The following is a 27,487-nucleotide window of genomic DNA, read 5'->3' as shown; positions in this document are numbered from 1 at the left end:
ACCTAAAACACTTTTAAGATGTACATGCATAGGCATGCATTTGCATACTAATCACATATATGTCCTAAATGCACATATAACATTCCATATGTGCATGTGCAAATACATGTCACATATACACACACGTGTGTGTAAGCTTTTTTCCATCACCTGGGCCCATGGTAGCAAGCAGAAAGCTGGCGTCAGAATGTGCAAAGAAATGAGGAATATTCTCCATAGAAAATGGCCACATGACATCAGGACTTTTTTTTTTTTGACATCAGGACTTTTAAAGGAATAACTTGATATTCTATTCAGGGTGCTTGTTTCTTAAAGATACCGACACAAATGAAAGAAAAATAAATTCCAGACACCATGCGCATTTGCATTTCTGTATATACTCTGAATGTGCTGAGTTTCTGGAAGCCCCCAGAGCCACAAAAAGGCAGTTTATACTTTGGTAGGAAGGAAGGAGCCACCCTTGGCCAGTCCCATAGTCCTCTCCAGGCAGGAGATGGACTGAACTAATTCTTAGTCATAAGTTCAAAATTAAAAAACAAATGCTTTATAATGGTTCATATCCCTCCACATTTCACAGGCAACAATACAACCACTAATCCATGGAAGTAGAAAAAGCACATGAGAAAATGAAAATGCACTGGTTGAGATTCTGCCCCCCAAAACTGATCCTCTTCTGCTAAAGGATGAACATATCTATGGGTCCATCTTTCTCCCCATCAATACACCCATTCATTCATGCACCTGCCCATCCACACGTCCACTTGTCCTCATTTCTGCCAGCTATAACACACAAAGGAAACCTTCTATCGAGGTAGCACCTTATTTCCCAAATTACATTACGGGCACAGACATACGTGAACATGTGCACAGCTGCAAGTTCATCGAGTTAATCAGCATGACACACTGTCACCACCTAACCATTGAGGGCAGGACTCAAATGCCGATGTTCTCTCTCTCTTTTCGTTTCATTTTCTCTACAAGCAAATTCTTCAAGAAAGAAATCTGCAAACCCTGCTCACATGGTCACAAAAGGAAGAGCAGGGAGAATGCAGACCGGAGCTGCTAATAACCAAAATTCTCAAACACCGGCGCTGAGCACAGGGGCAAGAGCCCAAATCAAATCATCTCCAAATCAACTTCAAATGCTCCTTGGTAAGAAACCAAACGCAAAACTGTAAGTAGTTATCAGCTGAGATTCACGACCTCTCTATTAGAGTAACTAACGAGAAATGAGTAGGATTTTCCAAACACTGAGCTACGGAGTTGGAAAATGCACTCCAGAAATAACGTGTTACATACCTGAGTTTGTCCTTCAATTATTGTTCAAATGTTCAGTCACATAAAGAGCAAAAAAGCAACCCTAACAGTGACAAAAAAAATACGTGACCAGACTAGGAATTCTCCAGAGCCGCAAATGAGATTTCGGGAACGCGTAATAAAACAAGAACCTCCGAGTTTCCAAGTCTCTCTCTGCCCAGCTGTGAACTGATTGTTTCTAATTTGGTGGAGATCAGAGACAGATCCGGGTTTTAATTTCTCCCTAGAGTGATTCACAATTCCTCCCACTTCCACAGTAGATAGTTTGCTGTACTGTCTTAGAAAATGCCTGCACACCGATCCCATGGCGTGCATTGTATTTAAATCTACACGGCACACGCAGAATGCACGCCTGTGCGCAAAGAGAGCTGCGTGCTCTTGCTTTCAACGCTTGCAAAACGGGACATTTCATAGGAGAGCGCCAGACCCTCAGTTCTCCTAACATCATAGATGAGGAAGAGGTGGTGGTGAAGCAAACCTCCTCTGTGGATTAATGCCACCTGTGGGATTTGTCCCACCTGGAGCAGGCCTTGCAGATGACAGGCACAGAGCTGTGCTGTGGTTTCAAGTGGGCCCACTGTGAATAACTACACACCTTTCCCAGACGAAGGATTCCATCCCCCTTTAACCTGGAGGCTCTGCTAACACAGGCAGCAAGTGCAAACCTCAGTGGGAAACGGCTGTGAGCAAATCGAGGAAGGAGGCGGCCACACGCAGCAGCTCATCTGAATACATCGAGGCCGGTCGGGACTCACCTGTTCTCCGAGCCAGCCGATTTCCTCTGGCACACGATGACAGCTGGTGCATACTTGCCAGTGTAGTCCCTGCTCTCCCTGACGTCCCAGATGGAGGGGCTGCTGGCTCGCACGCCCACGATGCTCACGCCTTTCTTCACCTTGGCCCTGGTGGAGACACAAGTGTGGTCTGAGTCAGCTCTGGGAGAGTCCCCTCAGGTTCTGGGAACGGGGGGACCCTGACAGCATGCCACGGCCTTGCAGGTGTGAGATCATGGACGGCAGGAGGTAGACACAAATCTGTAATCACCTTCCAACCCATCTGCCCCGATTTCCTTCCACAGTCATCCCTGCCTTTAAATAAAGCAGTAGTGACAGCAGGCTGACAGCAAGCGAACGTTAGTGCCAGAGTGCTGGCTTATGTAATACCTTCAGGTGGAACCAAAACAAAACAAAGGAGTCCCCGAAAACCCTTAGTATGGTAAAAACTAAGTAGAAAAAGGACATGAATTAAAAGTGCAAAGGTAAGATGTACAGGAAGAGGACACATTCACGGACCACATCTCCCATGTGCCAGGCAGCGCTGGGCAGCTGGCCTCTACCGTCTAACTTTCCACCAACGTCCCAAGTTTCCAGGTGAGGGAGGCGCGTCCCTGACAGGTGAGAGAATGACGATGCCCCCAGGGGAAGGCAGGTGCTGAGATCTTAACAGGCCTGACTTGCACGTTTGCACTCTTCCTACTTCATCATCATCATCATCATCACCACTACTAATACGCTTTGATCACATACCTTGAATCAGACACTCTTCCAGATTCATTATGACTTTATATCTCCTTTAACTCTGACATATGCCCTATGAGGTCAGTACCACTTAAATTTTCACCGAGCAGATTTGAACTGGCTCCCGGCCACCATGCGCCCGGTGCCTCCTTGTGCCATATCAAACTCTGCGGGGCTGAGGCTGGTCGACCTGACCCCGTCCCCATCCTTGTCACTCAGCACCGGCCGGTGCCAGCCGCGTTATCTGGGATCTACTCGGACTGTCGCAAAAACTCATTTACCAAAGCAAGCGTGCTTCCCATCACTGACTTCGTTTCCTATTCCTGCTCCCCCTCCTTCATTTCTCCCTTCCTTCTTTCATTCATGGAAGGGATAAATGATATGCCCAAAAAAGGCTTTTCTCCTAGACATCGGTGACTCTGTTTCTTAAGAAAAGTTGGACACATGAGGAAGGAGGAAGCCTGGCAGGACTGGTTTTCTCGTGTGTCCTTATTATCTATACACACAAACACACACACACACACACACACACACACACACACGTTTTTTTGGGTGTTTTTTTTTGTTTGTTTTTGAGACAGAGTCTCACTCTGTTGCCCAGGCTAGAGTGCCGTGGTGTCAGCCTAGCTCACAGCAACCTCAGACTCCTGGGCTCCAGTGATCCTCCTGCCTCAGTCTCCAGAGTAGCTGGGACTACAGGCATGCGCCACCATGCCCGGCTAATTTCTATTTTTAGTAAAGATGGGGTTTCAACTCTTGCTCAGGCTGGTGTTGAACTCCTGAGCTCAAAGGATACTCCCACCTCGGCCTCCCAGAGTCTTAGGATTACAGGTGTGAGCCACCGCGCCTGGCGACACATATATAATTTCAGCATATTATGGGGGTACAATTGTTTAGGTTACATAAGTTGCCTTTGCCCCACCCAAATCAGAGCTACAAGTGTGTCCACCCCCAGATGGAGCGCACCGCATCTGTTAGGTGTGAATATACCCATCCCCTCCTCCCCTTCCCACCTGCCAGACGACACCCAGTGAATGTGACCACCATGTGCGTCCTCACTTTTCTCTAAGAAACTTCAAGAACACACATGGAATGGGAAGTACGTGGTAAGAGGACAGGATTTTACATTGCAAACAGTTTCATTCACAAACTAGCCTAGACGTCTGAAAACTGCATGTTTCCTGTTGCATTTTCTCTTCTTAGTTCCTGCAGGGGAAAACAGAAAAAGTTTTGAAGCCAAAGGACCAAGGGGCACTTGGAGTGCTTTGATGGTGTTGGCCAGGAAGATGACACGAGGGGTGTCCAGCTGGGGTTGCACACCCTGGGTTTGCAATCATTGTGTCCACACAAACATACAGACACGGCAATGGCTCCAGAGTCCACACTGCTAAAATCCCGTTATTAATATAATCAGAGGAGAAAGGGAGATCACCTGCCGCTGTTAGCAACAAGGAATGAGGGCACAATGGCACTCCCAGGGCCAGAGCTTGGAGAAAAAGCTGGAGACACCTGTCCCTACTTGAGTCTGGGGAGGGTTCTCCCTGTCCCAAGCTAAAAGGGGGTCGAGGTACCTGAAATGAGCAAACCCTGTGGTTTACACGCTCAACACTTGCTTTCCTTCTGGGAGTCTGGAGTTTGGGTACATCCAGGCAGAGGGTGCCCCACTTGACCAGTCCCCAGTAAAAACCCTGAACTCCCAGGCTTAGGTGAGGGTCCTTAGTAGAAAGCACGAGTGTCGTCACAACTATTTGCTGGAGGAATTCAGTGTGTGCAGCTCCACTGGGAGACTCCTGGGATCTTGTGCCTGGTCTCCCCACTGCCCCCTCTTCACGCACCCTTTTCCTTTGCCGGTTGTGCTTTAATCTCAGCAGTGATCATGACCCCGAGTTTGCCCAGCAACTCGCCAAATCTGGGGGTGGACTCCCGAACGCCCAGCACGCATACCGACCTGCCTAGTTTGCAAAGAGAAAAGGGGCTGCTTTTGAGGCGTGGCCCCAGGTGCAAAACTTAGCATTTTTAGAAAGTGATGGTCATGCGTGACGTTATTCCTATGGGGGAAAAAAGTGACGTGTTCTGCATCTTAAACAATCATCGTGCAAGCAAACATCCTGAACATGGTGATTTATGCATTGGGAACGGCACGCATAGGCCAAAAAGCCACCTGGCCTTCTGGACACGCAGGTGACACGCTCAGGCCCACGGTTAGGATTCCCGCCTTGCAGAAGCTCAATTAAATCGCAGGCGAGCAGATGCGGTGCTGAAAGACGGTGCAATCCTCTGTGGACAGATACTATTCTATTAAGATGAATTCTAACAGCTGTCCCAATTACTGCGCACTGGAGTTTTATCGAATCAACTTTGCTTTAAATAAATAGGTCATCAACCCTGGCTCTGACAACCTTTTGGTTATGCAGAAGGTATCAGTGCGCAGTGGTGGGCTTATGTTTTTCTGAGATGTGATTTATAAGTAGCTGATTTGGAATTCATATGATGTTTCTCCAATGGCTTGCTTTCAAGTTCTTAAGAAAGGACACACCGTTGCTTATTTAATCCATAAAGTATCCAGCATTCGGTGCTAATAATTCTACTGTAGCTACAGGAAGCTGTAATTTATAGCATCATTTCTGAGGGAAAAAAAAAACGATTTGTGGAATTTAGGAGAGGACCCCGGGAATTGTCTTTCCTAGACACAGGACATTTTCACAAGAGGAGACGCTGGCCTCAGGCGTTCTGAAGTGGGGTGGCCACACCTGCTCTGGGGCATCCGTGCCTGGTGTGTGAATACCGAACGTCAATGTGTGCAAGAAACTGGGTGGTTGTTCCTTAGAGACGTACACGTGGTGCGTACTGAACGCGGTTTGTGTCGGGCTAATAATTTTGAGACACCCGTCTCGGAGCCGTAAGCGGCAGCGTTTTGAAGCCATTAAGGCAGTCCTGGGAACACGGGCAGCTCCGCTCCACCGGGCCCCAGCCAGACGCTAATTTCTTCCTTTGTTTATGACAACGGAGTTACTTACGTTCATTAATGGAAGTTTTACAACCTACTTGTGGCTCAATAAACACAGGTTACCCTGACAGTCTCATTACGCAGAGATAAACACAGCACTCGGTTTCTGAAGACAGTGTGCTGCAGATTTATACTTAATAATATATCCACTGTGGCGATAGGGGAAAAGGCATAATTTTCCCCATGGCGTGTGCACACGCACCGAGGGTTAGCACAAACAGAACCTTCTTAGGCTAAGGGTATGCTGAATTGTTAAAACATAACAAAGCCATACATGCAGTGTATGTGTATACTAAAACATATATTGCACATCTATAATTATATACACATGCATATATGATATACAATGCTGAATTGTTAAAACATAACAGAGCCATACATGCAGTGTATGTGTATACTAAAACATATATTGCACATCTATAATTATATACACATGCATATATGATATACAATACACATATTATATACATTATATATATATATATAACATACACAAACACAATCTTCCAAGCACAGTACCCAGTAATATATAATTGAAGCAGCCATCAATAGTAATGCGGGCTCAGAACTGGGGTGCACAACTACTGTTTTGACTCCCGTTATCCTATCCTGGGTGACAGTGCCCCGATTTTGCTCGTGTGACTCACCCTCCTGCCACTCTGTACCACTGCGATGGACTTGTAAGTCAGGGGCTCATCCGACCCCCCTGGGAAGGCGGTGGACACCTGACCTATGCCAGTGCAACGCAGAGCTCTGTCTCTCTGGAGCTCAATCTTGAGCAAAGAGATACAGCAAAAGAGGAAAAAAAAGAAAGAAGAAAAAAAGTTGGAGGATCCTCACTCAGCACCATGGCTCTGGTGCAACCGTCCGTTGGCTCCTGGAATATTCAACAACTCTGAACCTGGTTGTCACCTGACCACCAGCCCCTGAAATGCCCCCCCCACCTCTTCCCATCCATGAGCCCACCTGTCTCGTCCCGTTAAACCTGGCATGCGGGCTCTCTCTGCCAGCACAGACAGATGCTCAATGACTTTTTAAAAGCCATCGTGGAGCTAAATGGTCTCTGCACGTCATCTTTAGTCTTTGCAAGCGCCTGGTTTTTGTCCTGACTCTCAGTGCATGAGAAGGGCCCACACGGCCAGTCCTCCAGCGGGCACTAGAGTTCAGGGGAGATGCGTGCTTGTGCATGGTAGACGCAGGACTGGAGGCACCTGGCAACAGCTAGCAACCTCGCCGGCGTGACAAGCCCGGCACCAGCTGTTAGAAGCTTTGCAGAGAGCCACCCCGCCCCCACCACACAAAAGCACACAAGTAAATAAATAAGCCTTGGCCATAAAGCACTGGCGCAGGCAGCCACGAACACCAGGTGAGTAGACCCACCCCTGCCTCTTTCTTTGTTGACGGATTCATTCAACAAACACTTTCCGGGACCCGCCTCTTTTCCCGAAACTCCTCGCCATCCTGGAAAGGCAGTTAGGAAGGAAACAGACATGTTTCCTGTTGTGATAGCACTAGCATCCCAGTGGGAGAAACGGGACATGCACGTATGCACACTTTCGTTATATCGATAAGTTCCATGAAGACACAAAGCAAAAGCAAGAGGGCAGAAGGCACAGCATGGGGAGTGGCCATCTTCAAACGACTTACACCTTATTTTCTTACCCACAGTCCTGACAAACGGTGGAGCCAGCAATTAAAACACATGAGCAGGCAGAAGGGAAACACACACATAGACAGACATCTTCTTAAATTCGGTCTTCTCTGTGCCTAGTATGTGAGTGGGACTCTCACTCACACACTCTCCTTGTTCCTGCTGAAGATAAACCGCCACCCAACAGTCGAGGATGGTATGTGAATATTTCACAGATTATCAGGTGAGAACGTGGTTTATGGATTTCGCAGGAATCATCATGACTTTGTGCAAGCCAGCCAGCTGTCCTCGTTTGGAAAACCTAAACCTTGCTGGCTCTAGACAGCATCACTTGATGCAGCCTCCCAGAAAGGGATGCCCACATTGGAGGGGACCCACACTGGCCCATCACCGTTTCTAGAAAGACAGATCCAACTGTTCGGTTCATCGATACCAAGCCCATAAATGGCAGCACCCTCTGAACTGCCCATGGGTCCGTGATTAGAACGGGGCAGCTTCATTCCACACACGCTATTAAATCTCCTAACACCGACTCATCAAATCAACCAGCAGACGTGCAAAAGAGGAGACCCGCTCCTTGCTGGGCATGGTGAACTCTAAGCCAAGTCAGGTCCTTAACATGGGATCTGGTGGAAAATAGATTTTAGCTATTATTGTTGTTGTTACCACCATTATTTCTCTTGTTACACAGAAACCTGAACGCCTCTTTATTTGAATCAATTTCCACCCTCTTTCCATCACATCCATGCAACAATTGCGAACCAAAGCCTTGATTCTTCTCACCACCACCACCACCAACAAAAAAATCGGCACAATCCTTGCACTCCAATGCAAGGGAGCATTGTAATATATATACAGATCCAAAGTTCAAATCAGCCTAAGAAGTCCCAAATTTAGCCAAGTCAATTCTCTCAGCAGAGCCACGGGACGGATATTTGCAGACAAGCAGCTCGGGGTGGGTGGGTGAGGGGGTCCCTGTCACCCAGTGTTTCAGGACACTCGAATCAACTAATTTCCACATTCCCAGGCATCCCAATTCATGGGGAGCCGAAATGTGTCTGCTTTTCTGGGTTTGGAAAAATACCTAATTTTATTGTCTGCTGAGAGCCCCAACCCTCTAATTTCACGACAACACGTAATAGAACTGTTTTGCTGTTTTCTCCAGCCTTCCTGGTTACCCACGTTTCAGAGGAATTGCTTAAATATACTTCTTTAATTAACGAAAGCATCTAAATCAAAACCAGAACTACGGTTCATAAACTGAAATTTTCAGGGATGTCTTTTGGGAGGTTGTTAGCTTTTTTATTAACATTCTTTCATTGGAAAAATAATACAGGCAAGTAGTAAATATTCCAACAATAAGAGTGAAGATACAGAAAAAGTTCTCTCAAAGTAGACTCCTGCCACAATCTTCTCGCCCCAGCTCAGTGTGCATTTTTGGGAGATCCACGTATTTAGATATGTGGATTTAAAAATATATATACAATGGCAACACACTGCACACATTGTTATACTATCAGATGCACAAATACTATTGTGTTACAGTTGCCTGTAGTATTCAGTCGAGTAAAATGCGTGTACAGGTTTATAGCCTACAATCAATACTAGGCTATACCCCATAGCCTAGGTGTGTAGTAGACTGCATCATCTAGCTCTAAGTTCACTCCACGATGTTCACAGGACAAAACTGCCTGACATTTCTCAGAACCTATCTCTGTCTTCAGTGATGCATGACTGTATGTGTATATACACACACAGGCTCCATGACTTGCAATGGAGTTACATTCCAGTAAATCCACTGTAAGCTGAAAATACCATAAGTCAAAAATGCATTTAATACCGCTAACCTACTGAACATCGTAGCTTAGAGCCCAGCCTACCTGAAACGTGCTCAGAACACTTACTTTAGACTATAGTTGGGTAAAATCACCCAATATTAAACCTGTTTTATATTATTAAGTGTTGAATGTCTCATGTAATTTTTTGAATATTGTACTGAAAAACAAAATTGTTGTATGAGTACTTGAAGCACAATTTATACTGAATGAGCATCACTTCTGCACAAAGTAAAAAACAAAAAAAAAATTGTCATTTTTGAGACAGGGTCTCACTCTGTTGCCCAGGGTAGAGTGCAGTGACGTCACCATAGCTCACTGCAGCCTCCAACTCTTGGACCCAAGCGATCCTCCTGCCTCAGCCTCCCAAGTAGTTGAGACTACAGGCACATGCCACCATGCCCAACTAATTTTTTTTTTTTTTTTTTTTGGTAGAGACAGGATCTTGCTACATTGCTCAGGCTGGTCTCAAACACCTGGCCTCAAGTGATCCTCCCACGTTAGCTTCCCAAAGAGCTAGGATGACAGGCATGAGCCACTACACCCAGCCAAGTCAAGTCAAAAAATTTTAAGTCAAATCACTGTAAGTCTAGGTCCCTCTGTATGTGTGTATATGTGTGTACAAGTCACATGCCCAGAAATGCAGATGACAAAGCACATTAAAGTCTTTTCCTTCAGCAAATGAGCACCTTTCCCATTTCACAAACGACAACACCGAGATTTCAAAGAGGTTACAGAGACTGGACACGGCCTTAGATCACTGGAGAAGGCTGTTGGACACAAGAGCGAAAAGGGTGCGTATGAAATTGTGCGACTCTTTGAGTGTGGCGATTGGTAGGACTCATTCTCACCTTTCTTCCAGGTACAGGCAGAATCCACCTGCCTAGCCCCACCCCCCGATATTAGACATGGTGATATGTCTCACTTTGTCCAGGGAAGCATGAGATGAGGGGACTCATATCACATTTGATGGAAGCTCAAAGTGCTAGCGCTTTGTTCTGGTGTCATTTCCTTCCACATCAGTGATCGCAAATGTTCTAGAAGATTCCTGGCTCCATTCCCCTGGGCTTTTGCCGAAGGACCCACTAAGGCACAACCTCAGCACATCTATACCGTGAGACAGAAATAACACCCCATGACTTCACAACGCGGAGGTGTTGGGGTTACCGCTGCGGCACAACCTAGACTATACGGCTCTTAGAGAAAACCTCCTCTGGCTCTTTCCCGTAGTAGGATAGAAACATAGAAACCCAAAGCCGGGATATGAACTCGAGGATGTTTACCCAACCCTGATCACGTAAGAGGCACACTGACCTGGCAGTTGTTAGAAAGATGGATTCTTTGAATAGAGCAGAGAGAATTTTCCAGACTCTACAAGCACTGAATGAAAAAGCAGAGGGCATAACCTATTTTTGACAAAACTAATTATCACTCCACACTGATATTTTTCCTATACAAGGATGGAAAAAAAATAAGCAACACATGTACTCACCAGCAAACTGGTATTAACTGGTCAACACCTAAGTGGACACATAGGAGTAACATCTATCGGGTGTCGGGCTGGTGGAGGAGGAGGGGAGGGGTATATACACACATAATGAGTGAGATGCCCACCAACTGGGGGATGGACACGCTTGAAGCTCTGACTCGAGGGGGGAGGGGGATCAAGGGCAATATACGTAACCTTAACATTCGTACCCCCATAATATGCTGAAAAAAATAAATAAATTTAAGAAAAACAAAAGGATGAGAAGGAAAAAAAGAAAAAAAGGGATGAGAAAAAAAAAAAAAACCCTGATACAGAAACTTGTTGATTTGGTAGCTTTGGGGACTGGAAGAGAACATTCGCGTCTCAGCTTTCACGATCGTAAAATGGGATTTACTGAATCACACCCCCCCTCGCCGACAGCCCCTCTGAAATCGCCCTGGCTCCATCTCTCCAGCCTCTCCAGGACGGACCGTGAGCACCACGCTCCCCCCGCCCACCGGTCACTGCGCCGCGGCGCTCGGCAGCCCCCACGCCGAAACCCCGGTGTTTGTCCTTGGCCAGCGGCTCCACTGCCCACCACACTTAGGCGACAATTTGGCAGCCATCACCAGTCTGCGGTAATGACGCCGGTGGAAAGCTAAGTGCCACGCTGGTTGTCCGCCACACACAGAGAGAGCCAGGGGAGGCGAAGACAGGCTCTTGTGTAAGTAAGAAGGCACGGCTCGTACACGCTGGAGATTCAAGTCTCCACTCGGCGCCCTTCCTGTCGCCTACGGCCACTTGATGTTCGGCAGATGCGGTGGTTTGTTTTTCCCAAAGACGACAGCAGAGGCATCTACCTCCCATCCTTTGTGCCCATCCTCCCCATCCCATGGGGAGGAGGAGGAGGAGGAGGAAGCCATGCACTCAAGGTAGGAGGGATGGTTGGAGACTGTGAGTCAGGTTACTTGAGGTCTATCAGCCTGCACCCTCCTGCCTCCTCTTGGGGCGTCTGCATCTGGAGCTTGGAGCCACCACTTTAACCCTTTGCACTCGGATGTTGCGTGTGACTCGACACGGTTAGCATCGGTAGCAGCTCGTATGTGGAGCCGCACTCGACACGTAGTTTCGCCGCGGTGGGGAAGGGGGATTTTTGTCTGTTTTCTCAGTATCTTTTCTTGTTTTCATTAGCATGAAAGGAGAAGTAAAATGTAAATGCAGAGACAGCACCCTGACTTCCAGGGGTAGACTATTATCCACTGACTTAGAGCAACGTTTACATGGAAAGCTCCATATAATCACACCTCACCCTGACAATAAACACAAAGATTGTGTTGTTTGTTCTAACAGAAAAAAATCTAAGGAAGGAGAGACGATTCATATTTGCGAAACATGTGAATGTAAACCAGGTCTTCGTGTGGGTGAATGTTTCAAAAAAATATCACACCATGAAAAATCATAGAGATTACAATGACTCTTCGAATGTACCAATAATTTGAAATATAAAAAAAATCCAAACAAATACGTTTGTGTGAAAAGAAACTCCAGTTTTTTTATTCCAGTTTTTTTATTCGCGCTCTGTAAAATCTGGGGTATTTAAAAAATTGAATCCCGAGTAGAATTAAGGAATCAAGAAAAAAAAGCAAGTGAGTGCAAAGGGTTAAGAGGTCCAAGGCCGCCATGCTGTGAGGAAGCCCCAACCTAGGGCGGAGACACGAGCCGGGGTCCTGCCTCATAAACCCAGCCGATGTTGGTCCCAGGGGACAGCCAGCGTCTACCACGAGACACCAAATAGCCTGCCAGTTCTTAGGCTGCCAGTGGAAACAAGGACAGTAACAGAAGCCACGGCACGTGGCTGCTAAATCCACGGCCACACCTTCTTTTCCAAATTGCAAAGAGAAGCTGATTACACAGAACTTCATCCCATCTTTCATTAGTGCTCCACAGCCCAGGGGGGTCCAGACAGAGGTTTGTGCGCGTTGCCGGTAACTAATGTACGAGAATACGTGTAGCCTACACTAGAACATGCTTTAATTGGAGAATGCCCTCACAAAAAGGGAGGTCTGTTTCTGGCAGCACCTTTCAAGAACAAGCCTAACAAGGGGATGAAGGTCGGGTCCGCTAGCCCCGGAGCCACTCCAGGATGACCTCCGGGCTTGAGCACGGGTGGATTATCTAATAAGCAGAATAAATGTCAGGCCGTGCTAACTATACACATGTTAAAGTAACTAGGAAAACGCCACTGTTTTTTATTTCAAAGATTCTGATCAAAATACTCATCGGGGAATAAAGAGACTTTTTGGACCTTTTAAAACTTATCTTGTGGTTGATAGTTTGTTGTTCACATCTCAAACTAATTATCACAGAAAGGTGAACGTGGTATGCCCTGCGTTGCGCTCATACCTTTTCCAGTTTTTAATAATGTGACTCTGCTAATCCACAATGTGACACCCTGGAACCTGAATGAAATAAAAAAAAAAAAAAACAAAGTAAAAATATAGAAAAAAAAAAAAAGAAAACTTGTTTATGACAGACCCATAAGTGAACAGATATTCTGACATTACGGTTTGAATTACGCTTCTCTCCGTAGATGACACAGATGAAAACACAGCCATGCATAAGAAAACTGGACGTACCCATCAAAATTTGATAGGTAAATCTTGGGTGATCGGGTTACAGGGGACTACCATATTCTGTTTGGTATTTCTCCATTAAAATACCAGTTTTCTGTCATTAATATGCATGAAGGACATACTAAGGTGAAGCATAGGAGTCGCCACGTGAGGTTTCACACTTCCTTCTTGCCTTCACTACATGCGTGTCAAAGTTACCTGAAGACTGTCCTGAGGAAGGTGCAGGGGGTGGGGAAGGATGATCGTTCTGTTTCTGTTTCATCCTCTAACACAAGCATTCTGTGGCCTTCCATCCCACCCGTCAGTTGTCCATGCTCCAACCGTGGAGGAAGAGGTGCCATTTCTGCCACGGCCACCAGCCCTTGCCAGCACCTGGGCACACCTGCCCGCACCTGCTCACACCTGCCCCTGAGTCAGCACTGGGCAGAGAGGGACCCCAAAGCCTCGCCTCCGCTCCCTGAGTCCAAGCTCAGCTCTGACCCCGACACACCCCTCATCACGACATGGGGTCCTCTCAGGTCTTGCTTGGACAATGGAGTGGGGGACTTATCGTTCAAGGTATCTTAGTGAGAAGTAGAGGGTCGTCTTAACGGTGGTTGAAAACTGCAGGGAAACAAATTAAATGCTACTATCATAGGTGAGTAGGGAGAGTACTCACTTCCTTTTAAAGCAGTGAGTAGACATATCAATAACTTTGCAATTTTACCCGCATCTTTTTTATACCCGGTGGTCCGGTAACCAAGTGACCTCACTTGCACACAACCCAGAACGCATTGTCCAAAACGACAGCCCTGGTCACGTGCATCTGTTTACATTTCAAATAAGTTCAAATCAAAAGAATAAATTCAACCTCTCCAGAACTCACGCCCACACATGGGTGGGGGCTTCCTCATGGGAGGGCGCGGTTACGGAATGCTGCCGTCTCCGGGGAAAATCCTGCCCCATAGCAGTGATTCAACGCTCTGGCATGGTTCGACAAAACTTTGCATCCCAGGCACATTTTAAAGTTGACATTTAAATTTTTCCCCTCCCAAGCTGCAAAGGTTGAAAAATTCAGTACATTGTAACTATTGACATTTTAAAATTAAACCGTTATATCCTTTTTTTAAAAAGCATTCACTGGAATCTAAATACCAGAGTGATCTGATACCCACCATTACTCACTTTTAAAGAAATACATAGACAGCCTCTTCCTTACCGGATTTGAATTTTATATTGGTTATTTCCTTTCTCTTTTAGCTTCTACTTCTAGTTTACGTCTTCCACAGACTTTTACTCTCGTGTGTTCTATTTTTACATCTGAGTGTCTTTAATGGATCATTCTGTCACAACTTATCTGTGACAAAAACATGTACGTAGGTTCAAATTTATTTTTTTCTCTGTGTCTACCGGCTCTACATGTTGACTTGCAGAAACAGAGTAGAAGAGTGGTTGGCAGAGGCTGGGAGACGGGAGAAATGGGAGGATATTCGTCAAAGGGCACAGAGTTTCAATCACAAGATGAACAAGTTCCGGGGATCCAATGTCCAGCGTGGGTGGCAATGGTTGTGTTCATTAATCTGGTTGTGAAAATCATTACCCCACGTAGGCCTGTGTGGAACCAGAACCGTGTGCCTTGAATATGCACAATCTGTATCCATTAAACATTTTAGGCCAGGCGCGGTGGCTCACACCTGTCATCCCAGCACTCTGGGAGGCTGAGGCAGGTGGATTGCTCAAGGTCAGGAGTTCGAAACCAGCCTGAGCAAGAGCCAAACCCCGTCTCTACTATAAATAGAAAGAAATTAATTGGCCAACATACATATATGTATGTGTGTGTGTATGTGTGTGTGTGTATATATATATATATAAAATTAGCCAGGCGTGGTGGCGCGTGCCTATAGTCCTAGCTACTCGGGAGGCTGAGGCAGGAGGATCGCTTGAGCCCAGGAGTTTGAGGTTGCTGTGAGCTAGGCTGACACCACAGCACTCTAGCCTGGGCAACAAACGTGAGACTGTCTCAAAAAAACAAACAACAACAACAAAAAGTTAAAAATGAAAACAAAAATTCTACATTGGGATTTCACAGTAATTACATTCAATACCCATTGTGGAAGGGAAGAGCATACCTCTAAACCCTTGCTAGGGAGAGGCAGAGATATAAAATGTAACCAAAATGTTAAAAAAAAAAATTATCGGGGGTCGGGCAGGTGGGGGGGTGAGGGGACGGGTATATACAAACATAATGAGCGTGACGTGCACCGTCTGGGGGATGGTCACGCTTGAAGCTCTGACTCGTGGGGGGAGGGGGGCAAGGGCAATGTACGTAACCTTAACATTTGTACCCTCATAATATGCTGAAATTTAAAAAAAAAAGATACACACTTAAGCAGAAAGCAAAAATTAAAATGCAAGTTTTCAAGAACAATTATTCAAGCATAAAGCAGTGCAGTACCCCATCAGAAATGCATGGCTATCAGGAACAGGGTTAGATCATCTCTGTTATGCTGAAGGAACAGACAACGCCATCTCTTACCGGCCATGAAGCAACAAAGATCTGTTTTTGCCGAAACTTGATGTTCTGCGTGGATAGGTGGGACGGGTTCTGCGTGGGACGGGCTGACGGAACCCTTCTCATCTGACCCTGCCTTCACCCACACAGAGCTCCCGAATCTCCCAAATGAAGACACAGCCCGAGAGAGCACAGTCCAGCCTAGAAATGCTCCCGCACGGAGGTGACACACGTTGCTTTTGGCCGCAGCAAGTCACTCGGCCTTAATTCACGGGGTCGGGGAAGTGTAACAAGCCCTGTAGGGTCCCATCTGGCCAGAAAAAAACTAAAAACTAAGGCAACTGCAGAAACTCCAAGAAGAGAGCATTTAACATGAGGAAATGTCATAGAAACCACCTGCAAGGCGGGAGTAAGAGTCAAGACGCCGCCGCTACCAGCAACCCCGCCCCCACACCCGTCCCGTCCCGGGGGGTGGTGTCCAGCGTTAGCTCCCAAGCTGCTGGGAAGGGACATCGGGGATCTTGGTGAAGCAGCCTCGGGAGAACAGTGGCGTCTTTTCTACCTTCTGGAATCTCGCGCCTCTGGTGGGCTAAGCCTGACCCGGGACCGCATGAGAAAGGGGGAGTCCTGACCAGGGCAGGCGCAGTTGCTTCCCCTGAGATGCAGGAGAGAATTCAAAGGAGACCTCCGTGATGGTGACATCAACGTATCAGATGAGCTAGCACGGGGACAATCTTCCCCGACGAGGACACGTGTGTGTCGGAGGACCGGCGAGGGCAACCCACTTACTGCCAGCGCGAGACATGGCGGCGTCCGCTCGATTCCCTACATTTCAATTTTATAGACGTCGTGTGAGAGACACTGAATCGAGCCCGCTCTGTCACAGCAACGACACTGGACACTTTCAGCTCCTCCTGTGACATAATTGCACTGCGATCCACCATCAGAAGTGATATTTAACCCTTAGCACTCGCCTGCTTTTTTTCTCGATTCCTTTATTCTACTCGGGATTTAATTTTTTTAAGCGCCCCAGATTTTACAGAGTGCGGCAGTAGAATTAAAAAACCGGAGTTTCTTTTCATACAAACTTATTTGGATTTTTTTATATTTCAAATCGTTACTGATACGTTCAAAGAGTAATTTTAATCTCTATAACCAATACTAACCATGTCAAGTCACACTCGACATCCCGAGTGCAAAGGGTTACAGATCTGACAATTTGATCCAGTTCTCCTCCTTCTGCTTTGTTGAAAGCAAAGCATGAGAAACTGTGCAACCCGCAGAAGGATTTGTGATGCGCTCATCGGCGCGATCCGCTTTCTCAGAGATGCGATTATCACCAAATGATCTAGATCGGGTGTCCTCAAACTACGGCCCGTGGGCCACAAGAGGGTGTTTTTGCCTGTTTGTTTTTTTTACTTCAAAATAAGGTATGTGCGGTGTGCATAGGAATTTGTTCATAGTTTTTTTTTTAAACTATAGTCCGGCCCTCCAACGGTCTGAGGGGCAGCGAACTGGCCCCCTGTTTAAAAAGTTTGAGGAGCCCTGGTCTAGGGGACTGGCAGCTGGGAAGGTCCCCTAACGCCAGGGCAAGCCATCCTAGCAAGATCCTGGGTGGACGAGCAAAATGCCTGTGGTTTTATAAGGCAGGTGCAAGGCACATGTGAGGCTGAGCCCTCGGACTCCAGGTATTTGCTCAGGCAGATGGACTCTAGGATAGATGTGGAAGTAGAAAACTCAGAACACAGATTCTCTTGAAACTATCTATATTCCCCCTTTGAATGGTTTTGCACAACGAAAGGCAGCACAGGTGCTCAAATCTCAAGACCTCTGCAATTTAAAAATTCCCTCCGGAGTTGACAAGGAGACTAGGGGTCTGCTAAATAAATAATCACAGCACAACCCGGCAACTCAAACCAAAGACACCTGCTACTTCCCCCCCCCCCAGCAGGTACAAAGACTGAGTCTTTCGCACATGCAATATTTTATATGCCTGAGAAGATACATGAGTTACACCTGAGTGCATAGGTGGTAAACCTCTATTTTAATTTCATCCTCTTCTTCTAACATAGATGTCGTGATTTAACCTAGAATTCTGCTTGCTCTGTAAATCAGAACCATGTATTAAAATCCCTTCTACCCTGGTCTCCACAGGGGAATACCCCCCTAAGCAAGGCAGCTTGATAGACTCTTTGATACTGAAGCCACCTTACAAGACTTCAATTTCTTTATACTTTTCTTTGATGTGAAAGGAACAAGCACAGCCTCGTTTTCTGTCATGTGAACCTAATCTAAGCGCAACCATACACGGAGCATTTTCATATAGAAAATCTGATAAAATAAAAATCACACACAGGTGGAACACAGGTGCTGTCTTCAAATAAAGAGAGAGGTGTCAAGTGCAGGAGCGAGTGGATGGGAAACCAACAGCGTGGAGGCCAGAACCACAGGTGATTGTTAAAGGAAGGTATGTTATAGTTCAATATGAAAAGCGTCGTCACACTCAAAGCTAACTGAAACCTCAGTGGGTGAACACGCGTGTGTGGCAACATGTAGGTTTCCAAGAACTGGCTCAACTATCCCCTGATGAGCCCCCTGTGCAAAAGACCCAGAGAGATACCATGTCATAAGTTTTTTAAAGTATTTAATGTGCACTTGGAGTTGTTTCCACAGCTTTGCAATTGTGAATTGTGCTGCTATAAACATTCGAGTGCAGGTGTCTTTATTTTAGAGTGTCCTTTGTTCTTTTGGGTAGATGCCCAGTAATGGTAAAATGTGGTATATATGTATACCATGGAATACCATTCGGCTCCAAGAAACAATGGTGATCTAGCACATCTTGTATTTTCTTGGATAGACCTGGAACCCATTCTACGAAGTGAAGTACCCCAAGAATGGAAAAACCAGCACCACATGTACTCACCAGCAAACTGGTGTTAACTGTTCAGCACCTAAGTGGGCACATAGGAATAACATTTATCGGGTGTTGGGCAGGTGGGAGGGGGGAGGAGGGGATGGGTATAAACAAACGTAATGAGTGTGATGCACACTGTCTGGGGGATGGTCACGCTTAAAGCTCAGACTTGTAGGGGGAGGGGGACAAGGGCATTATATGCAACCTTAAAATTTGTACCCCCATAATATGCTGAAATTTTAAAAAAGCATTTAATGTGCATCTTCTGTGTGTCTGGCACAGGTGAACTGCTAGAGAGAGATCAGAATACAAAACAGTCCTGCCTCAAACGCTCCTGGAGCTCACCACCAGGTAGGAGCGAATCCCAGGTGAGGGTAGGTGATGATATTAAGAGCAAACAGCATCCACAGAACAAACAACAGACGCTCATTTCCCACCCGGGTACCTGCTTCCTCCCCGGGGAGCCGCCCAGACGGCTCTACCACCTGGGTCGGCGCCGGACACCCCCACCAGAGAAGGAGAGGTGGAAACTCGCCTGCTAGTTCCACCTGCGTCCCTCCTGGAAGTGACGTGCCACTTTCATCTATTTTTCCCTTCGGCAGAGAGAATCACACAAGCATTTCTAGGTTCACAGTGATGGGGAAGGAGGAATCACCTCTCTGCCCAACGGACACCAGCGATGGGCACGGCAGGGAGACACGTTAAACATGATTACGCAGTGACAGAGAGTGGCAAGTGCAATGAAGGAGAAGTCTAAGGTGCCATGAGAGAGAAGAACAGGGCGCCTAACCTGAGTCCGGGGACGCAGGAAGCGCCTCTTAGAGGAGGTGATATCAGTTGATATGTAAAAGTGCATCTTTGAGAGTCTGTGACCTCACTTGTCTGACTCTGACCAGATGCCAACTCTCCCTGATTGACAATAAACACCCCGAACCACCCATCCTACCCACACGTGAGCACCTGCTCCACGCAGAACTTTCTAGCGCCCGTGCACGGAAGCCCTGGGTTTTGCATTCCTCCCCGAATCGTGTGTTGCTTTTCGGCTGGCAACAGAGAGCGATGTTAGTTTTTCCAGAACTAATCTCATTTATGGAACGCTGGGCATGGAGTCTCTGCCGTTCCTCATAGCACAGGGCTCCGAATTTCTTCATGTCACACTAATAGTTTCGCTGATTGAAAGTGCGCAGCGGACAAGAATTGGGAGTCCCTGAGACGCCGCTGGAGTTAGAATGAGTTAGAATAATTTATGGGGAGCAGTCTAGCACAACATAAGCTATTTAAAAGCTGCATAATATACCCACAAACTCTTGTGAAGGGCTGTGGTTTCCAACCCTGTGAGACAGCAACCAGCTATCATCATGCATTACCACGAAAACAGATTAAAATTAAATCAATTTGTTTATCTCTGGGTTCTCCGCCCAATTAACATTTCAGAAGGGAAAGCATTCTTGTCCAGCTACGAGGACAGCCCTCATCCAACTCGAGATATTAAGAATATAAATCTCAGGAGGTTCTCAGAGATAAATTTAATTATCAAAAGGGCAGAAGACCAACTGGGACTCAGCTTATGAACTGCTTGCACCGTGCGTTAGAGTCAGACACTGCCCGCTTGAATTGAAGGAAGGTGAAAGTTTTTATGTAGATTAATCCAGAGCAGAAGTGGATTTCTCTCTTGGAAATAGAAATGTTATCTTATTTTTATGGCCTTTGTATCTAAAAAAAAAAAACAAAAAAAACCTTCTTGAGAAACGTTTTAAGTGAAACACTGGAATTTTGTACAGATACGCTGTGCATTTATTAATTAATCCATAAAATTCATGGGGGACTTGGGGCTTCAACTAACTGAGGAGTTTTCCAAAATCCCAGGTATCTGGCCCAAAGGAACACACTTCTCCTTGCGGATAGTGTGTTTTAGCTGGTTATCAGGTCCACAGCCAGGTCATACTTGGGTTCCCAAATCACGTGTCTAAAGACTCAACTCTTCCAAAGTGGAATGTGCTGGATGTGGGGCACATGCAAGAGGCTGCTGCCGTTTGGCAGTTTACCCAGTTTGAAGGTCGCTCCCTAGTAGAAGGCAGCCTTACTGCCCATAAAGTTATCAAACCAGTCGTTTGCAGGTAGATAAAGCACCACGCAGAGGGCAGATTAAAACAGGGAGGTTGTGAGCCAGCCCCGAGTCCTTGCACCCATCCTGGAAACTCATGGAAGAGTTGAAACATCTCTGCTCTGGCAGAAGGAAGACCCAGATGCCAGACCAAGACCTGGCGTTTACCAGCTCTTCCTCTGTGGACAACAGCATCTCTGAACTGCAATTTTCTGACGGGGGAAATGGTGATAACTCGCTCAGCCCAACCTGCAGGGTTCGCAGGGGGTTAGCTAAGACTGTGCTTGCACAAGAACATTACACTCCTTCCTCCTTCCAAACCACCTGCAAGCTCCTATAAGGCACATCAAAGCACTCCTGCTTATGCTGTGTCTTGATCTAGAAGGTTCTCCAACCTCGCCCACCTGGATAAGTCCCTTGCTTCCTTTGAGACTCGGTTTACAGACGGTCCTCTTAGAAAGTCTTCCCCGATTTAATCTTCCTTGGCCCAAATCATATGAACATCCTCTAGTACCCTACCAGTACTCCGTAGATAATTCTGTTATGGCATCTGCCACCCTGTGCTAGAAGCGATGCAACCAGCATGTGATTTCCCACACCAAACAGTAAGTTCCTATGCTTGTGTGGTTTTCACCAAGATAGCTCTGGCTTGCAGCAGAGCACGGTGCACAGGATGTGCTCAACACACGTGTTCAATCACCGTGTGCGTATTGATTATTTTTGTCAGGTGGGGAGTTACTTTGGTTTATTCCAAAGAATACAGACCTGGGATGCTAAAAGGAGGCAGCAGAGAATAACTGCAAGATGTAACTCTCTAAAAGAACATTGAAATATATGACATTATTCTGTTCTCTCTTGTCCATTTCCATAAAACCTTCAAGATCTTGCTCAAGGGACATAGTCACAAAAATTTCTGCCTTTCCAGAACGCACACAGGTTTTTTTTTAAATTTTATTTTTTGGAGACAGAGTCTCCCTCTGACACCCAGGCTGTAGTGTAGTGGTGTCATCATAGCTCACTGTAACCTCAAACTCCTGGGCTCAAGTGATCCTCCCACCTCAGCCTCCCAAGTAGTTGGCACTACAGGCATGCGTTGTAACACCTGACTAATTTTTCTACTTTTAGTAGAGACGGGGTCTTATTCTTGCTCAGGCTGGTCTCAAACTCCTGGCCTCCAGCGATCCTCCCACAGTGCTGGGATTACAGGCATGAGCCACCGTGCCCAGGCTGCACACAGCTTTTGTTTGTTCACGTATTTCTGATACGCATCGCTCTTGGCTTATGAGTCTGTGTCTGTGCATAGCTGAGGGTATATATGGGCATCTCTTCCCATCTCTGTTTCTTTTATCTCCCTCTTAGTCCTTCTGGAGGGGAGAGTAGGAAGACGTGCTACAGAGATGCAGAGTCAGTCTGCATGACCAAGTGCTGCAGCCAGCCTGGGAGGAAGGTTAGAAGAGAGCTGGTCCGTGTTTCCGGCAGATAGATATTTCATCCTGAAAAATCTGAAGTACGTACAGCCGCCTCCTACACTGAACATCAAAAGCCAAATAAAGTTGTCCTTTCAGGATGGATTCAGGACCCCGGGGGAAGGACAGCCTGGCTGGAAAAGATCCAAGATTATGGGGAAGAGAGAGGGTTACCCCAGAAACATCAAACCCTTAAGCTGAATGACCATCTGAGAGGGAATCTTGCACCCAGTGGTAAAGCTCAAAATACTCAATTAATCTGCAGTCTCACCAGCAGTGTATGAGTGTTCCTATCTCTCTGCATCCATGCCAGCATTTGGTGTTTGGGGATGTTTTGATAAAGGCCATTCTCACTGGAGTTAAGTGATAATCTCGTCATTGTGGTTTTGATTTGCGTTTCCCTGATGATTAGAGATGTTGAGCGATTTTTTTCACATGTTCCCTGGCCACTAGTCTGTCTTCTTTTGAAAAGTTTCTGTTCATTTCCTTTGCCCACTTTTTTAAAGGGGTTGTTTCATTTTTTTTTTTTCTTGTTAATTTTCCCGAGTTCTGGATAGAGCTGGAGGCCCATTCTTCGAAGTGAAGTATCACAGGAATGGAAAAACAAGCACCCTATGTACTCATCACTAAATTGGCACTAATTGTCCGACACTTAAGTGCACATTTAGTAGTAACATTCATCAGGTGTTGGGCAGGTGGGAGGAGGGGAGGGGGGGAGGGGTGCATTCACACCTAATGGGTGCAGCGCACCATCTGGGGGGCATGGACGCACTTGAAGCTCTGACTCGGATGGGGCAAAGGCAATATACGTAACCCAAGTGTTTGTACCCCTGTGGTATTCTGAAATAAAAAATACATGTAGAATAAATATTCAATAATATTAAGGAGCCCATCAGGATGGGCATATGGCTATACTGGAGTCCCTTACCCGAGACACTGTGCACAGTAAAAGGAAATGTTGCCAAAGAGAGACTCGAACCCCCAGCTGATAGGAAGGAGCCCTTCTTTCTGACGGTGGGGCCACAGCTACTTTTACACACGCTGAAAACGGTTCGGGCATAACTGAGACGCTCCACGGGATTTTTCACTCATTAGTCCCGGAGAATCGGGTATGCAACAATCTCAGCGATTGCTTCGCCGACCTGCCGCGTCTCATAGATGAGAAACCCAACACCAGGAGGAGCGGATGACATGCCTCAAGACAGGATGCTAATTAGCGGCAGCTCCGGCCTCGGAGTCTAAGTCTCCTTGACGTGTCGAGTGTGCTGAAGCAAAAGCAGGCATTTTTCTGATAGGTCACGTGGCGTCATTCCCACAAAACACACGGAAGCTGCTACAGCACGGTCACAAGAGCCGACAGAATTAACAGACTAGAAGCGACGTGGTATGACAACCCGGTGCCTCCGGCAAGGGGATTATTGAATCGTCTGGGACAAGGTGTTTTTTTTTTTTTTTTTTTTTTTTCTTTTCCTCCTCTTGAAGAACTTTGTGGACGGAGACGTCTACCCTCTCCTTGGACAGCTATCTCGAGCATCTGCTATTTTTGTCACTCTCCACTTTCCCTTTTACCTTCTTCTGCTAAGGCAGCAGCTCACTGTTGTCTTTCCAGAGAACATTTCCCTCGCCCACTCCCAGGCCCTGTGGATGGGATGGAAATGACCCTATTCTTAGCTACAGGGATGTTCTGGATGGCTTAAGTCAGTGATTCTCAGAGAATTGCCTGCAAACCCCTGGGGAAACCACAAGATGTTTTCAGGGGTTCTGCAAAGTCAAACTTTTTTCCCCATAATAAAACCAGTATGTTTTTCACTGTGCTCTCTTTTCTATTAATCGACGAGAACCCACTCACCCACCCTACAGTGTCTCGGCGTTCCACGACATGGTCCGTTCTCAGCTGCTAAAGCTTCTGAAACCCAGATTTGGAAAGATTTGAGTAGGAAGAAGAATTGAGTAGGAAGAGGGAGAACAGCAGGTGTCCTAACCTAATAACCTGATCAATAAGATTTCAGATGGATACTCCTTTTGCTTACACAATAAGATAGAGACCTTCTGACTTAATCGATCCATTTATCTATCGCACCAGTGCATCGAAAGTGCGAAAACGCCCAGAGAAAACAACGGTTGGAATTCAACTGAAGGTAAACTTGGACATTATTCGGAGAGAGTCTCATTACATAGGTACAAAAACATGCACAATGTTTTTCAGACTGACACAATAGTACCACTCCTGGCACTGGGCTTAGCGATTATGCAAATGCCACCACCATCTTTTGGGTCTGACCTGTGATTTAAAATGCGCCGAGACCCTGCTGCATGCTAGATCTATATGAAGTACACGATGACAGAGAGGAGAATAAAAGCATTTCTCCACTGTGTCACACCGTGGAAGGAAAGACATTTTTGCATTCAAAATAGAAGACACCAGTTTATTCGAATTTTTCAAAACTGAATTTGCAAAAGATGGCAGCACAAGATGAAAGCATTGCTCAAGGTCAGGAGGCATGCCGATTTAGGGGACAACCCTCAGGGCTGCCCCTGCAGGTGTCACGCAGCAAGTCCATGGACGCGACAGCCTCATCCCACCAAGCTCCACCGTGAAGTGACCGGCGTCTGAGACCTGGGATCCGTACACAAAAGTCAAGGTCAAAAATCACCCAAGGCAAAAGAGGGGAGGGGCTGATGGGTGAGAAATCCATGTGTTTGCTGTAATCATGCGACATTAGAGCAAATCCCGTTCCCACTTGTATGCAGCCAAAGAGAGGCCATCCTCTTTCTTCTTTCCCAGATGTACACTGCTCAACAGGGATTTAATCCCATTCCTACTACAGGGTCTCTACAAACGGTAGAAGTTACTTGAAGGTTACTCTTCATTATCTAATCAAGTGTTAATTTAAAATATACAGTGTGTTTGGAGCTTGCCTGTGCACTTTGTGCTCATTTCCAAAAATTGGGCACGGTCAAAGCGTGTTTCCCTGAATTTAGGGAGCAAGCAAACAGAAGCAAATCGCTCCCGTTCTTAACCTGCTATTCCCAATGCAAAGGAAAGAAAGATTCCACACACCACCGGATAGAAGGACGATACTCAGAAATTTAACAGGAAAGCATTGTGAACAAGTTAAAAAAAAAATACTTCATCCCTGATTATAGGATTTAGACAGCACAATCCCAGACGGTACATGCTTGTGATTGGGGAAACAAGGACGAGGAGGATCATTCATCCAAAGTAACAGGTAGAAGCAACCAGATATTCCCCCAAATCTATGCCAATGGTGTTACCCTCGAGGAAACCTGAGCTCCAATAGTGCTAGCTCACCTGGTGGGGACTGAGAGCTCCGATCCTCTCTGCTAAGGACTTCGGGTGGATGCCACTTGTGGATGGCACTTGGCCTCATTGCTCTTTCCACCAACACCCTGGAGAGGGACCTGCACCGACTGACTCAGACACGGGGACACAGCTCATGTTTCACATGAACTTGCACCACGTTGAATTTGAAAGGGGGCTATATAAAAAATGCAGACCAAGCTTCACTCTATGCACAATGTTTGGAGCAACGTCGAATTGACTCGACGTTGGGTGTTACATCACGCGGCGTTCTCAGGCACGAGGGGGACAGCCCTGAGCAAACGCGTCCCATGCGGGGTCAGAAGAGCAGCTGGGAGAGGGAATTTGGGAGACAGGCGTGGATTGAGGGCGGAGGGGTCTGTTTCTGAAGTGTGGGTTCACAGAGTGCAGGACCTCCGGGGTTGAAATAATTACTCCTTAGCTCTTTTTACTTGGATTCTGAGGAAAGCCAGTTGAGTGCCAGTGTTTTTTTTTTTTTTTTAGTTACTCTCATGGAAATTTAAATAAAAAAATAAAAGATGATTCTTAGCATGCTACTTACACATTAGTTGAGGACAATGTCATCTCACTGTGCATGAATGCTCGTAGTGAGGATCTGATGGATACGTTTAGAAGGCGTTACTTAAAATAGTTCTCGTGTGCTACAGAAACACAAATAAATGCGTGAGTCTCACGGGCCCCGGAGAGCACAGCAGCTCCGCGGGGTGGTCTCGGGCTGACGGCGCAGCCGAGGCAGCGGCCACGGAGACCCCGCACCCAAGCAAAGCGACTCTCGTGAGGGGGCTGCGTTCAGCCCACGGGCTGGAATCACTGCCGTGGGGACTGTCCGCACCCCGGCTGGGGGCCAGGGACAGGGAAGCACAGAGGGTGTGTGTGGAGGAGAAGTCCACAGTGGACAACGCCGGGGAGACCCGAGACCGGAGCGTCTACTTCCTTGTAGGGGACACAAGAGCCAGATGTGAGGCTAGACCGAGGCGGGATACTTTGGTTGCCCTGGTAACATGTATCAACGCTGATCATCTAACAGGTGTCCTCAAACTACAGTCCATGTGGGCCACAAGTGGGTGTTTCTGCCTGTTTTTTTTTTTTTTTACTTCAAAATAAGGTATGTGCAGTGTGCATAGGAATTTGTTCATAGTTTTTTTTTTTTTTTTTTAACTATAGTCCAGCCCTCCAATGGTCTGGGGGACCGTGAACTGCCCCCCTCCCCCCCGTTTAAAAAGTTTGAGGACCCCTGCTAGCACTTAGCAGCTTCCATCCGTGGAGTATCCACCACGAGCAATTCAGAAAATAACTCGGGGACATTAACACAACTTGCTTAAGATCACCCGGTCAGCAAAAGGGGTGGAATTTGTCCTCAGATCAGACGTCACAATCCAAAGTCTCCGCTGGAAACTTTAAAAAATAAAATTATACATCATGGTGATTCAGGGTATACAAATGCCAGTGGATTTTCCTTGTTCAGATATTCATAGGGACTTTATAATAGCCCCAAACTGGAAAAAGCCCAGGTGTCTGCTAAGAGGAAAAGGGATAAACAGTCGATGGTATAGTCGTGTAATGCAAGATTACTTAGCAGTCAATGATAACATGCTAATAACACGCAACTACATGGATGAGCCTCGAGATACCTTCTGTGTTAAAGAAGTGTTATACAGAAGAGTATGTTACACAATTCCATTTATAAGGAAAGTCTAAAAAAAAAAAAAGGCAAATCTACTCTGTAATGGAAAAATCATAG

General features: G+C 46.5%; 1 protein-coding gene across 1 annotated transcript in view; it reads right to left on the bottom strand.

The window, feature by feature from the left end:
* The window catches only part of TMEM132D (transmembrane protein 132D), a 528,577-nt gene that overhangs the window by 275,850 nt on the left and 225,240 nt on the right, over positions 1–27,487 (bottom strand). Inside the window, exon 6 of the mRNA XM_075996848.1 lies at positions 2,073–2,219. Within this exon, the coding sequence (XP_075852963.1) occupies positions 2,073–2,219 (147 nt within the window). The remainder of the gene's footprint in view (positions 1–2,072; positions 2,220–27,487) is intronic.

This window comes from Microcebus murinus, chromosome 22 (assembly GCF_040939455.1).
Source record: "Microcebus murinus isolate Inina chromosome 22, M.murinus_Inina_mat1.0, whole genome shotgun sequence".
NCBI classification, from domain to species: domain Eukaryota; kingdom Metazoa; phylum Chordata; class Mammalia; order Primates; family Cheirogaleidae; genus Microcebus; species Microcebus murinus.
This window is presented reverse-complemented; position numbering and strand designations above follow the sequence as displayed.